Genomic DNA, 15436 nt, shown 5'->3' on the forward strand with positions numbered 1-15436 from the left:
AGAGAGTTTCAGAGTGCACTTGGACAGTTTACATCCTTTAACAGATGTTTTATGTAACTGTAGCCTTGGGGGCTTACTTCTAGTACTGTGGAAGAGATAAGGATTTTTTTTTTTAATATTTTATTTATTTGTCAGAGAGAGAGAGAGAGAGAGAGAGCGAGCACAGGCAGACAGAATGGTAGGCAGAGGCAGAGAGAGAAGCAGGCTCCCTGCTGAGCAAGGAGCCCGATGTGGGACTCGATCCCAGGACGCTGGGATCATGACCCGAGCTGAAGGCAGCTGCTTAACCAACTGAGCCACCCAGGCGTCCCAGAGATAAGGATTTTGATGTAATTCATTATTAAATCCTAAACAGAATGAATCGAACATGGTAATTGAGAATTTAAATGAGAAAAATAAGCCTTTGTTGTAGTTAAACTGTCTTGTCAGATTCATTAATGTGTCATTTTAAAGACTATTTGTCGGGCGCGCCTGGGTGGCTCAGTGGGTTGGGCCGCTGCCTTCCGCTCAGGTCATGATCTTAGGGTCCTGGGATCGAGTCCCGCATCTGGCTCTCTGCTCAGCGGGGAGCCTGCTTCCTCCTCTCTCTCTCTCTCTGCCTGCCTCTCTGCCTACTTGTGATCTCTGTCTGTCAAATAAATAAATAAAATCTTTAAAAAAAAAAATAAATAAAGACTATTTGTCAAAGAAAAACAACATTTTTTGTTGGGCGCTTCGGTTTCCAGTTTTTCTTTATGTGGAGCAATTCAATATAGGACACTCTTGTATAAAGCTTTTAGGTTAAAGTTTACTGCAGTAGGTCAAAGAGCGAACATTTGAAAAGTAACTCATATCAACATCAGTATTGACAGATTGCTTTCCAAAAGTGTTAGGACAGTTTTTACTGTTGTCCAGTTTACTGCATCTTTGTCGGCATCCAGCATTCTAATTTGTAAAAGTTTACCATTTGGTTAAAATGAAATAATTTATTTTGCATTTCTTTAGTGACTAGTGTGATCGAACGTTTCTCCATGTTTATTAACTGCGAATTGACTTTTTGCTTGTTTGTGCTTAACCCTCTTTGAAGATGGTAGTCTTTTGTGTCACTTGCCTGGAATGATTTTCCCAGTTGATAGGTCTTTTAATTTGGATCTTAAATGTTTGTAAATGCAATTGATGTTAATTGTATGAAAATAAAAGTATAAAAATGAAAATAAAGATGCTACTGCTCTGAGATAACCAGTCATAACACTGATTTTTTATAGTCTCTCCAGTCTTTTCTGTGCTTGTGCATTATTTCACAAAATCCAAAATTTCTGTAATAAGGTAGCAACTTGCTTTTTCCCCCCAGATTTCCTTGAATACTTTCAATGCCTTCTACAGTATTTTCCCCCATTTGTACATATTTTATTTTGAAATATTACAGATTCACAAATTGCCAAAACAAAACTATACAGGGTGGTGTCATGTACCTTTTTGCCCAGTTTCTCACAGAAGTAACACCTTGCCATAACTGTAGTACGATATAAAAGACTAACAGATTGATGTTGGTACAATCCACATAACTTACTCAGATTTCACCAGTTTTATATACAGTCTTCTTTTAAGGCTCTGGGATAGTCTTTATATGGCTGGACTTATAGTTGCTGAAAAATCCTCTGTGGTTGGTGTCTTAGTCCACTCAGGCTACTCAGACAGTATCATGGACCAGGTAGCTTATAAACTCAGAAATTTAATTCTGGGAAGTCCAGGATTATGGAGCCAGCTTGGTAGTTGGTAAGGGCTTTCTGGTTCATAGTGCCTTTTTGCCAATGTCTTCAATGGTGGAAAGGGCTAGGGACTGGGATCTCTTTTAGAGGAACACTAATCCATTCATGAGGGCTTCAGTCTTCGGACTTAGCATTTCTGCAAAGCCCCACCTTCCAAATCCATCACATTGTCTTTAGGATTTCAACATTTGAATTTGGGGGGAGGGTGGTACACAAATATTTAAACCATAGCAGTTAGACGTTTCTAGTTTTTCACTTACAAAATCAGCGTGGTGAATATCCTTGTACTTACATAGTTTTGCATATCTTTCTTTTGAGTAGCTCTCGCAAGTATATTTCTAGATCAAAGAATATTTATTTTTTTACAGTATTTTTTAATTGAAGTATTATTAACATACAGTGATCTGTTAGTTTCAGGTGTACGGTATAATTCAGCAATTCTAACATTACTTCGTGCTCATCACATTAAATGTACTCTTAGTCCCCTTCATTTCACCTGTCCTCCCACCTACCTTCCCTCCTGCAACTACTAGTTTGTTCTCTGTATTTAAGAATTTGTTTCTTTTGTCTGTTTGTTTTGTTTCTTAAATTTCACATATAAGTGAAATTTTATGGTATTCATCTTTGTTTGCTTGGCTTATTTCAGTTAGCATTATATTCCCTAGGTCTGTCCATGTTGTCACAGATAGTAAGGTTTTATACTTTTTTATGGCTGAGTAATACTCCATTGTGTATATGGCACATCTTCTTTAAGCATTAATTTATGGATGGACACTTGGGTTGCTTGCATATCTTGGCTATTGCAAGTAATGCTGCAGTAAACATAGGAGTACATCTTTCAGATTAGTGTTTTCTTTTTCTTTGGATAGATATCCAGTAGTGGAATTACTGGATCATATGGTGATTCCATTTTTTATTATTTATTTTTTAAAGATTTTATTTATTTATTTGAGAGAGAGTATGCAACAACACACAAGTTGGGGGAGGGGCAGAGGGAGACTCCCCCCTGAGCAAGTATCCCACCCTGAACCAAGGGCAGATACTTAACTCACTGAGCCACCTAGGCACTCCTGGTTAATTCTGTGTTTAAAAGAATGCGTCTTTTTAAGGCTATTGATAAACGTTGCTAACTCTTGGAAAAATTATATGAATTACGACAATGAACTGATAGTTTCTTTTTATACTTGTCAAAATGATGTTAAGTAGTTCAATAGGTAAAATGATGTTTTGTAGTTAACTATTCCTGCTTCTTCTTTGGACATTTTCCCTCTTTGGTAAGTATCTTAGTAATTTATAGCTCTGTTGTTGATAAGGTTGGTGTTGTAACCTTTCAGACCTTTTCTGTTTTTACATACTTATGTATCTATCTATACAGTGATTTTATGTTTGTTAACATAAATGATGAAACAAAGTGCTTGTTTTGCAACTTGATATTTTTCCCACTGTTAGTATATATAGACCTATCTTTTTTTTTCCTTAACTTTTATAGTATTCCTGTTACAAAGTATACTACATTTTATTTAACTGTTTAGATAGAAGTTTATATTTGTTTGTAGCCTTTCACTTATGGAATCAGTGCTGCAATATACATCCTTATATATGTGTGTTCTTGTGTACATTAATGGCTTTTAGAGTGTATACTTTTAACTAGTTTTGTGGAAATATATTCCCAGGAGTCCTGCTTGTCTATATGCCATAGACTTTACACTTTGATTATTCTTGGTACCTTTAGGAAGGGACACAGATTTATGGATAGTATGCTGCTGAAAGGCATCTAATTAATTACCTTGATTTATTATTAGATACTTAATGAAATAATGCATCCCCTTGTCTTAGTCAAAGGGGGAACACCCATTAGCAATACTTGAGTACTGTGTGCCAAAGTCCTGTATCTTGACTTCAGACAGCACAGGAAGGCATCAAGCTATCACTAATTTTTTATCTTGTTACTTCAGTGGTAGAGGCAGTGGTGATTTGGGGGCTCTTGTCTGACTTCTGGGTTACCAACAAGTTTGCAGAAATGGGCTCTGGTCCTTTAGTTACTGAGTTTATTTATTTATTTATTTATTTATTCCTATCCTCACATGCTTAGGGTATGGACTTTGCATGGGCAAACCATTGGTGCCTTCTGAGGTGGGAAGCTCAGGCATTCCAGGAGGTGGGTAGAAAGCACATAACAGCCATTGTGCCAACACAGCCTTGCCAGGCACTTAGATTTCAGTAAAAGAAAGACAAGCTTTCTTTCTTAATATCAAAAATTAATTGCAGTGTGGTGGGATAACACTTGATCTTACGAGGAATTTCTTGGCACTGAGCAACAGTCCCATCACTCCTGACTCTGGCCCATGATTGCAGTCTCTTTTTGCCCCTGAAGTGAGGTGGGCTCTTTCCATCACCATCTATACTGAAATGCATTTGGTTTTTATATTCTCTACTCTGTTTGAAATCTAACCTGATTGCTTTGGAGCAAATTTCTTTGAATTGTATTAAACACATAGGGACATCACTCTTTATATCTTTAGCTAGATGGAGATTATAATAATTTGACTGAATTGGGAAGCTTAATAGAGGTTGAGCTTTGAGTAATTATGTGTGATCTCCAAAGGAGTAACTGATCTCTGATAGAAAATATAGTAACACCTAAAATCATTTGTAAGACAGTCTGTATTTTTGTTTCCTTTGATTTTGTCAATTTCTGCTCTTAACCTAGGAATGATGAGTTGAATATTTTTAAAACACTTCTGATTATAAAGAGGTCATAATGAAACATTGAAAGTTCATGGTCACAAATTCTGTTCTCATTATTTAATCTAAATATAGAGAGCAAACTGGTAATTTACCAAAGGTAGGGGTTGGGGAGGTTGGGTGAAATAGGTAGGTGATGGGGATACTTAGCATGATGAGCAATGAAAATATATAGAATTATTGAATCACTATATTGTATACCTGAATCTAATACAACATTTTATGTTAACTATATTGGAATGAAAATAATAAACTCAGGGTCCTGGGTGGCTCAGTTGATTAAGTATGTGGCTCTTGGTTTTAGCTCAGGTCATGATCTCAGGGTCATGAGTTTGAGCCCTGTGTTGGGCTTGCACTCAGCATGGATTGTTCTCAAGATTCTCCACCTGCCTCCACGCATGCGTACTTCACTTGCACATGAGTTCTCTCTCTTTTCCCAAATAAATAAAATCTTTAAAAAATAATAAAATTAAAAACTAAAACAATTTTTAAAAGTAGTGCATCGCATCAGTAAAAGCAAATTTTCATCGTAATCCCACAATATTTGGGTAATTATTTGTAAATTAAGTGTATATGGCATAATTGTGTATCTTCAATATTAATCTTAATCTCTTATAGTGAATATTTGTCATATTTGATTCCCCCAATTTTTGAGTAGTTTTCTGTATTTGCAGAAATACCCATATTGTGAGTCAGGCCTCTCCTGTATATGTACTAGCCAATGCTTTTGTTTCTAGATGGATGCATCTTAAATAACATTAAGAGCCACTAGTCAGGGGTGCCTGGGTGGCTCAGTTGGGTTAAAGCCTCTGCCTTCGGCTCAGGTCATGATCCCAGGGTCCTGGGATCAAGTCCTGCATCAGGCTCTTTGTTCAGCAGGGAGCCTCCTTCCTCCTCTCTCTCTGCCTGCCTCTCTGCCTACTTGTGATCTCTGTCTGTCAAATAAATAAATAAAATCTTAAAAAAAAAAAAAGAGCCATTAGTCATACACACCTGCAGATCACTTTTGCTTGAAATTATACAATGTAAGGACATGAGGGTTGTGTTCTTTTTTTTTAATTATTATTATTTTTTAAGATTTTATTTATTTATTTATTTATTTGTCAGAGAGAGAGAGAGAGTGTGCACATGCTTGCGAATGCACAAGCTGGCAGAGCAGTGGGCAGAGGCAGAGAGAGAAGCGAGGAGCAAGGAGCCCCAATGCAGGACTCTATCCCAGGACGCTGGGATCATGACCCGAGCCAAAGGCGGCAGCTTGACCAACTGAGCCACCCAGGCGTCTCTGAGGGTTGTATTTTTTTTTTTTTTTTTTAAAGATTTTATTTATTTATTTATTTGACAGAGAGAAATCACAAGTAGATGGAGAGGCAGGCAGAGAGAGAGAGAGGGAAGCAGGCTCCCTGCTGAGCAGAGAGCCCGATGCGGGACTCGATCCCAGGAACCCGAGATCATGACCTGAGCGGAAGGCAGCAGCTTAACCCACTGAGCCACCCAGGCGCCCTGAGGGTTGTATTCTTAACTTTCAATTTTGCAGGAGGGAGTGACAGAGGTGGTCAGCTTTAAGTGGAGGTTTCAAGGTTAAGTTCATAATGAAGTGATTTTGGTCCTGGCAGTGGTAATGGATTTGAATTTTGCAATACAGCTCTTGATGGTGGCAGGGATAATGATTTGCTCGTAAATCACTTCAGCATTATTCTGGGTGATGTTATCTTTGCACCCATTTTCAGCCCTTTCATTGACATAGTGACATAGCAGTGACACTATCCTTTAATAAATTACTTTTCTGTTAATTTACCTTGAGTAAATAGTCAAGGTAAATAGTCAGTAAATACTGACTGATAAAAATCCTTGGTAAGATATTTTTTATACAGCAGGCATTGTTCACATGATCTATAGAGTGGCAAATGTAAAGATGAGTTGCTTTCTAAAATTGCAACTTCACAAATTTTTTAAATAATGCTTTAGTGCCTGGGATGGGAGGGTGGCTGCTTGGTGCTATAAGAAAACGAGTTGGTTTCCTCCCTGAGCTAATTAATTATGTTATGATGTGGTATTGTGAACTTCTATCTCTAAACTAAGATGTTGCTGTGATTATTCAGATGGCAATACTTTCGGAGATGCTTTTGCTCCCCTGCATGATTTGACGTTTTGTTATTGGTTTTGATATTTTTATAAAAGCCTTTAGCAGCTCTGAAACCAAAAGCCAAGAAGCACTTCAACATTAGACTTCCATTTTAAACTCAGTCCACATTAAAAAAAGAGAGAGATTTTATCAGCTCTCATCTTGTAGCACCTCTGAAGAGTAAGTAAAGTGCTAAAATTCTTTTTTTTGCACACATGCCTCTGCTATTTCATTCAAGTAGACAGTTGAAGATCTGCTCTCTGACTGGTTTGTGTTAATAGCTGAAATAGACTAGGAAGACCTAGTTTCTGCCTTCCTTGAGCCCATTGCCCAGCTTTAGAACTCCTATTTAGATAAACTGTTACAGTGTTTAATAAAATAGAGGTATGTACAAATAATAAGAAGGAGAGAGGAAGTAATGACCAAAATAAAGTTAGGTGCCCAACGTGCATAAAAACTATAGGGAATTTTGGTAGACTAGGCATTATGTCTTTAAAAATGAAGAAACTGGGGCCAGTAATTGCATAATTACTGGGTGGCAGAATAAAGTTAGTTTTTGTTGCTGTTTGTTGTTATACTTGTCCTTCAGTTGTTGGAATTACTCTAAATTTAGCTTCATTGAGACTATATTGATACTTCTTTTTTTAAGAAGTATTATGAATTAGATGTTTTGGAAAACAATTGAAAATGTTGGTTAAAAAATTTTTTTAAGTTTTTTTTTAAGCAGAGCATTAAGCTGTCAAGAAAGCAAATGGAATCTTCAGACTAAAGTTAAAAAAAAAACACTCATCTAAGAGATAAACAGATCATAAATGCAGAGACTAAATGGATTTGTTGGTTCTTATGAAAACCAGAGCTTTGGTTTTAATTGGCAGTGCTTAGAGAGAGGACACAAGGTAAACTAGTTGGAAAACAAACTTTCCCAGAGAAAAGGGAATTTGTCAGTTCTAGCTTTAAGTGGATTGGTGAGGCATCAGTCTTTCCTAATAATTCTAACCACCTAATAATTCTAACCACAGATGTTCCTTTTGCCAAAGTAGAGTGAAAATTCACAATATATGTTGTTACCAAAATAACCATGTCGAAAATTAAAGGAATACTAGATTGGTAGTTTTAGTATGCAGTCATCTAGCAGACGGAAAACAAATCCTCCAAATATCTCCATATCTCCAGAGCATATTTTAAATGTAGTCTTCAGAATTCCCACAAATAAAGTTCCAAGGAAATGGGCTTACAGTATAAAATCGGACAGCAGTAAGTCATCATGAGCATGGTTTAGCAGAAACAACAGATCACAAAAACAAACCCTCAAACATAACAGATACTGTAATTATCAAATACAGACTATAAAATTAGAATATTTAATATGCTTAGGGGTACTTGGGTGGCTCAGTTGTTAAGTGTCTGCCTTTGGCTCAGGCTTTCTAGCAACCTTACTCTCCCCCTCTGCTGACCACTCTGCCTACTTGTGCTCTCACTTTGTCTCTCTCTCAAATAAATAAAATCTTAAAAAAAAAAAAAATGCTTAAAGGAAAGAAGATACTGAAAAGATGATCAAGAAACAAAACAGGGGTGCCTGGGTGGCTCAGTAGGTTAAGTATCTGACTCTTTATTTCAGCTCAGGTCATGATCTCAGGGTGTGAGATCCAGCCCCACATCAGACCCTTTGCTGGGTGTGGAGCCTGCTTAAGATTGTCTCTCTCCCTCTCAAAAAAAAAAAAAAGAAGAAGAAGAAAAAGAAAGGAAAGGGCAGCACCTGGGTGGCTCAGTGGGTTAAGCCTCTGCTTCAGCTCAGGTCATGGTCTCAGGGTCCTGGGATCGAGCCCCACATGGGGCTCTCTGCTCAGCAGGGAGCCTGCTTCCCCCCTCTCTCTCTGCCTCTCTGCCTACTTGTGATCTCTGTCAAACAAATAAATAAAATCTTTAAAAAAAAAAAGAAGGGAAAGGAAAGGAAAGCATTGGTCAGATAGATTTGATAAAAGAACCAAACAGAATTTTAAGAAATGAAAATTATTTAAAAAGAACTTAGAAATTTAGTGGACAGGTTAAATTCATCTTAGAAACAGATGAAGAGAGAATTGATGAACTGGAAGAAAGAACTTAAGAAATTACTCAGAGTATAATTTCTTAGACAAAGAAATGGAAAACAGGAGATTGATACAAAGAGAGGTGGAACATACCATGAGAAGGTATGAATATTTTATTGGCATTCCAGGAGGAAACAATAGAGCAGTTAGTTGATGGAGAGGCAGAGTTTGAAGAGCTGACGGCTGAGAATTTTACAGAATTGATGCGTTGGACTTCAGAGGTCAGTGAATCCCAAATAGATTATAAATAAAGAAGAATTTCACAGTTAAACGGGTGATTGTGAAACTGTAAATCACCATTGACAAAATTTAAGGAAAAAGATTAAGAGTGACAGCTAGAATGATGGCAAATTTCTGGTCACCAACTTCTGTACAAAACAAGGCAGTGGGAATATCTTTTTTTTTAATACAATTTTTTTTCTTTTTTAAGATTTTATTTGAGAAGAGAGAAAGCATGAGAAGGGGAAGGTCAGAGGGAGAAGCAGACTCCCTGCTGAGCAGGGACCCTGATAAGGGACTCATCCCAAGACTGGATCACAACGTGAGGTGAAGGCAGTCACTCAACCAGCTGAGCCACCCAGTCACCCAGTGGGGATATCTCTAATATGCTGAAAGGGAATGTGTGCCTTGTAAGAATTCTTTATACCAAGAGAAAAAGAGAATCTTTGAATTTTTTACACAGCAGAGACAGAAGGTAAAAAATAAAGGCATTTTCAGAGAAGGCACAACTTAAGAGTTGACTAAAAAAATAATGAATAGGGCGCCTGGGTGGCTCAGTGGGTTAAGCCACTGCCTTCGGCTCAGGTCATGATCTCAGGGTCCTGGGATCGAGTCCCGCATCGGGCTCTCTGCTCGGCAGGGAGCCTGCTTCCTCATCTCTCTCTTTCTCTCTCTGCCTGCCTCTCTGCCTGCCTCTCTGCCTACTTGTGATCTCTGTCAAATAAATAAATAAAATCCTTAAAAAAATATAAAAAATAAAAAAATAATGAATAATGTCCTTGCAGAAGAAGGAATGTGATTCCAGAAGAAAGTTGTGAAATGTGAGAATGAATTATGTTCAAAGGAAATCAACAACAGCACCTGGGTGGCTCAGTGGGTTAAGTCTGGCTAGGGTCATGATCCCAGGGTTTTGGGTTCGAGCCCTCCATCGGCCTCTCTGCCCAGCAGGGAGCCTGCTTCCCCCTCTCTGCCTACTTGTGATCTCTCTCTGTCAAATAAATAAATAAAATCTTAAGAAAAGATACATTTATTTAAATTTAATAAATATTGACTGGTATATGGGGCGCCTGGGTGGCTCAGTGGGTTAAAGCCTCTACCTTCAGCTCAGGTCATGATCCCAGGGTCCTGGGATCAAGCCCCGCATATGGCTCCCTTCTCAGCGGGGAGCCTGCTTCCTCCTCTCTCTCTGCCTGCCTCTCCGCCTACTTGTGATCTCTGTCAAATAAATAAATAAAATCTTTTAAAAATAAATAAATAAATATTGACTGGTATAAAACTAAAAATATATGTTAATATATACAGGCACAAAATACGTAAAGTAATCTTTGATGTTAATGTACTAAACAGTGTACATTATGCTCTAATTTGAAAAAAGTTTTTTAAGTTTTTATATTTTTTATGACTCGGGATTTAAGGTAATATTTCAATGGAATGCTTTATTAGAGAAAAATATCCCTGATCTGAGTATTGTAGCAGATCATGTTCCCTTCTAGCCCATATCCATGCTTACATACTTCTTTGCAATTGTAATAATCTGTGAGCTGTAATCATTGGTGATTAATGCTAACTTCATACTTAATCTTTGTCTTTAGTTGGATATATTATTTCTCACATAGGATAATCTGGAAAAGGGAGATAGTAATATAAGTACTAATTCCTAGCCCATAGAATTGCTTAACATTCTTGCTTTTGTTGTGGTGATGGTTATGGTTTTTTTCACTTCGTTTTGTGAAAGCATTTTCCATTTTTATGTTTTCATATTTCAGCAACCCTACCAACGCACATAGTTGCACATTGTAATTTCTCTGGAAACTGGGATACATCTTAACAATATTTGATGTCATAGGTTAATTAACAGCAATTTTTTCTTTAATATAGTAGTACCCCTTTAGATTTTATGAAATATGGTAATGTATCTTTATCATTTTGAATAGCCGTGTAATACTTAGTGAATGTGTGTCATTGTTTCCTTTATTTCTTGTCTGTTTGACTGGGTTATTTCCATTTTTGGCTCTTATAAATCGAATATGTGAGAATATGAGGTGTACCATGTTACACAGTCTCTGTTAAAGAATGAGTGTGCCGGCCGCCTAAGTGGTTCAGGTTATGATCCTGGGGTCCTGGGATTGAGCCCTGCATTGGATTCCTTCTGCTTCTCCCTCTCCCTCTGCTGTTCCCTCTGCTTGTGCTCTCTTACTCTCTCTGTCAAATAAATTTAAAAAACTGTTTTTTTAGAAATGAAACACTAATGTCAGAGCTGGTTTTTTTTTTTTTTTAAGATTTTATTTATTTGACAGAGAGATCACAAGTAGGCAGAGAGGTGTGCAGAGCGGGGTGGGGGGGAAGCAGGCTCCCCACTGAGCTAGAGGCTCCCCTCTCTAGCCCGATGTGGGGCTTGATCCCAGTACCCTGAGATCATGACCTGAGCCAAAGGCAGAGGCTTTAACCCTCTTAGCCACCTAGGCGCCCCCAGAGCTGGGTTTTTAATTCAGGTATGATTCTAGATTACAGGGGAATTTCATGGGACATAATTAATTGCAGAAGTACAATCAGGCTTCCCAGAAGCTGTCTTCTTAACAACTCTGTCTGGGAGCTCTGCAGTTCTGCCTACCCAGAGGCCTGCTTTGGTTGCCATGTTTAGTGTTGATGATACCATAAAGGCTTTTTTTTTTTTTTAAATCACCCCATGAGCCAGAGCCAGTGGTAAGAACTCCCTCTAGGTAGACAAAATTTCTGACAAACTTAAATGATAAATTCACTTACTTTTCATGAAAGCTGAATTTGCCCTTTGAATTTACCTTCTGGTGCCTGTCATCCAGGGGAGAGGCCTAAGGCTGAGAAGACTGTTAAAAGTGATTTTCTGAACAGGGTGTAAGCTTTCTGAAAGGTCATTAATGCACTTGAGAAGGATCAAGTCCTTTTGTTTGGTTGAATGAGGTAAAAGAAGTAAATTTAAATGATGTATGTAGAAGATTACTTTAAATGTCAGTTATTTTGTGAACATTAAGAATATTCACTTTCGGGCGCCTGGGTGGCTCAGTGGGTTAAGCCGAGGCCTTTGGCTCAGGTCATGATCTTAGGGTCCTGGGATCAAGTCCCGCATCGGGCTCTCGGCTCAGCAGGGAGCCTGCTTCCTCCTCTCTCTCTCTCTCTCTCTCTCTCTCTCTCTCTCTCTCTGCCTGCCTCTCTGCCTACTTGTGATGTCTCTCTGTCAAATAAATAAATAATCTTAAAAAAAAAAAGAATATACACTTTCAGGACAAATGGAAAAATACAATTTAATAAAAGGCAGATTGCTGTTTGCCGGGGTGGGGGGGGATGTTAAGATTTTATTTTTAAGGGGTGCCTGGTTGGCTCAGTGGGTTAAGCCTCTGCCTTCGTCTCAGATCATGATTCCAGGTTCTTGGGATCAAGCCCTGCATCGGGTTCTCTGCTCCAGGGAGGCTGCTTCCTCCTCTCTGCCTGCTTCTCTGCCTACTTTGATCTCTGTCAAATAAATAAATAAAATCTTTAAAAAAAAAAAAAAAGATTTTATTTTTAAGTAATCTATACACCCACCTTGAGGCTCGAACTCATGACTCCAAGATCAAGAGTTGTGTGCTCAATCTACCAGCTGAGTCTGTCAGACACCCCAGATTGCTATTTTTGATTTGGGAAAAATTTCCAGTGATAGAATCATTCAGACTCAAAGATCTCTGTCACAGGATAAATGGCAATAAAAATTACATTCTCTGGAAAATCATTCTAGATAACTCAGTTTGCTATAAATACACACATGCACAAAAAAAATGCCAAAGATCACTGAATAGTTTGAATACATCTTATGACATTTGCAAGTATATTGGGGTAAAGCAGCATTTCTATGTTGATTGTTTATAGATAATATGTTTTTTATTGTATAGGTAGCTAAATTTTATACATGAACATTTCAGTCCATCTCCTTAAAAAAAGTTATTTTCAGGGTGCCTGGGTGGCTCTCCCTTTGGCTCAGGTCATGATCCCAGGGTCCTGGGATCAAGCCTCACGTCGGGCTTCCTGCTCAGTGGGAAGCCGGCTTCTTCCTCTCCCTCTGTTTGTGTTCCCTCTCACTGTCTCTCTCTAATAAAAAAAAGCCTTAAAAAAAAGATTTATTTTCAACATGAGCCCAAAACTTTATAATTTTATTTAATATTTGTTATTAAATTACTTAATATTATTGGGGTTTCTTCACGTTCAAGTAAAATCAAAGTCTATTATCTAAATTTGTAATTTTAATGCATTTACTTTTAAAGTTTACAAATAGATCATTTGATTATTTAGCAGGTAACATCTAAAGGAACTGGTTTAAATCCTAATGCCAAAGTATGGCAAGAAATTCCTCCTGGAAATAGTGATGCCACTCAAGTAACTCATGGAACTGAAAGCTCTTGGCATGAAACAGCAGCCACGTCAGGGTCTCATCCTGAGGGTATGTCCTTAATGTTTCATCAGTACAAATCATGTTTTGGTTAAATAATGACCAAATCGGTTTATAGAACTTGGGGGTATCTCTTTTGATTATTTGATTAAATATATTTATAAATGTTTAACATGTAGTTTGTACACAGTTTTTACTTTTAGTATGAATGAATTGTCACTATTTCACATAGTAGCTTTATCTTTGGGTCTAGCATTTAACTCACTTATGATATGGTAGTTATAAATTAGTTTTGATATATTATCATTGGCAGTGCTGTTTACTCACTGTTCGACTTTGCGTAAATGACCTAACATCTCTGCTTGTTTCTTTCATCTGTAAAACATGAATAATAATTACTTTTAGCATAGGATTTTCTTGTACATGAAGCTGCATATAGATAGTACATAGATAGTGCTATATGAGTTTAAACTGTTAATAATCATTTTAGCTTGTCCATAATGGTGAACTTAATCTTCCTCAGGAAGAGAACTCTTACTACAGCCATGTGGACATTATCTCAATTGGGAGAAATCCTTAAAATCTTACTATAGAAGACTTAGTGCCCAGAGTTCCTAAAGATAGGATTTAAAGAATTCCTATTTACTTTCAGTATATTTTCTTTAATACAGGTAATACAGAGCTTTCTGATGATATGTGTAAGGAATATGAAGTAATGTATTCATCTTGTGAAACCACCAGAAATACTATAAGCATTGAAGAATCCACTGATGGAATGATTTTAGGGCCAGAAGATCTGAGTTACCAAATATATGACATTTCTGGTAAACTTTATGCTTTTATTGGTAAAAAGAGCATATAGTACACTAGTGTTTTTCCCTTTACATTCTATCATTGTTCTAATAAAACTTTGGCATTGATCAATCCATTTTCTTATTTGAAAAGAACTTTATGTTAAATGCTTCGTTATTTTTATAAATACTGTTTTCAGATGACAAACATGAAACGTGACTTTAAAAGAATGTTTAAAGGTCCTATTAAAAGTATGAAATTAAAGATAAAAGGAAAAATAGTCAATATAGTTAAAAGGGAACTAAATTATAATTTTTCAGAGAGCCCAAGTTTCTTAGTCTGTTAGTTGGGATCAGTGCAAGTTCTGTGAATTTCCCATTACTTTCCTTATTGTGGAGTGCATTTACAAATGTGAAGTTGCAGGGATTAATTTTGAGAAAACAGCTGTATTAAAAATATGGTTCTTCTTCAGTCCAACCTGTGAAATATATATATATTTTTCACAATTATTTAAGTAGCATGGGTTAGTAGTTGGCTTGGATTTAAAATGGATGAGATTTAAAAGAAACTAAAAATGGACCAAAGACCCCAACTACCTAACTTAATTTTTCTGATTTAAGGGATCTCTTTGGAAAACAAATGTAATAGGGGGTGCTCTTTTCTATTGCTGCTTAGTTCTGTGAGTTCAGTCAAGATACTTAAACCTCTATCCTCAGTTTCATTATTTATTATAAATACTTAGACTAGATTTCTAAGTTTTGTCTGCTTGTGAGTTGATTTCTGAAGTGGCATGGGTGGTATTTCTATATACTAATTTAAGGTAGTAGTTCATCTCCCTACTTGTGGTCTTAATATACCTAACCACTGGGTACTTTAAACATAGAGTTGGTTTTAGTATTTGGTTTTAGTAATGTAGCAACCAGTTGTTATTTTAATTAATAAGTTTCCTGTAATGACATTGAAAAGTTAAATGAAGTTATTGCTCATTTTTAGGTAGCACATTTGGGTGGTTGGATTTTTTATTAGAAGGATTGCATATACATAGAAATAGAATGCTTCTTATATTTATTTTTACTGTAGTTAATCTAATATCTGCTGTCACTTTGAATCTTGAGTACTAAGACAGGGTATTGGTAAAATCATGCACAAAATACTTATCTTTATATATATTCTGTTGCCTGTATTAAAAGGAAATTAGCCTACTTAATCACTAATGCTTTTTTTAAGAAGAGGACAGATTACATGCTTTGAGTCTGTAATGTTTTGTGTAAGATTCTAATAAAGAGATGGTTTTCTAGGCTTGAGTTCTGAAAAAAAAAAATCTCGT

General features: G+C 36.9%; 1 protein-coding gene across 1 annotated transcript in view; it reads left to right on the plus strand.

Annotated features, from left to right (window-relative positions):
* LARP4 (La ribonucleoprotein 4) overlaps positions 1 to 15436 on the plus strand; it is a 76175-nt gene that overhangs the window by 9370 nt on the left and 51369 nt on the right. The window contains 2 exon segments of the mRNA XM_032348168.1: positions 13221 to 13368; positions 13989 to 14141. Of these exon segments, the coding sequence (XP_032204059.1) occupies positions 13221 to 13368; positions 13989 to 14141 (301 nt within the window).

The sequence above is a fragment of the Mustela erminea genome, chromosome 6 (genome assembly GCF_009829155.1).
Source record: "Mustela erminea isolate mMusErm1 chromosome 6, mMusErm1.Pri, whole genome shotgun sequence".
In the NCBI taxonomy this organism is placed as follows: Eukaryota; Metazoa; Chordata; class Mammalia; order Carnivora; family Mustelidae; genus Mustela; species Mustela erminea.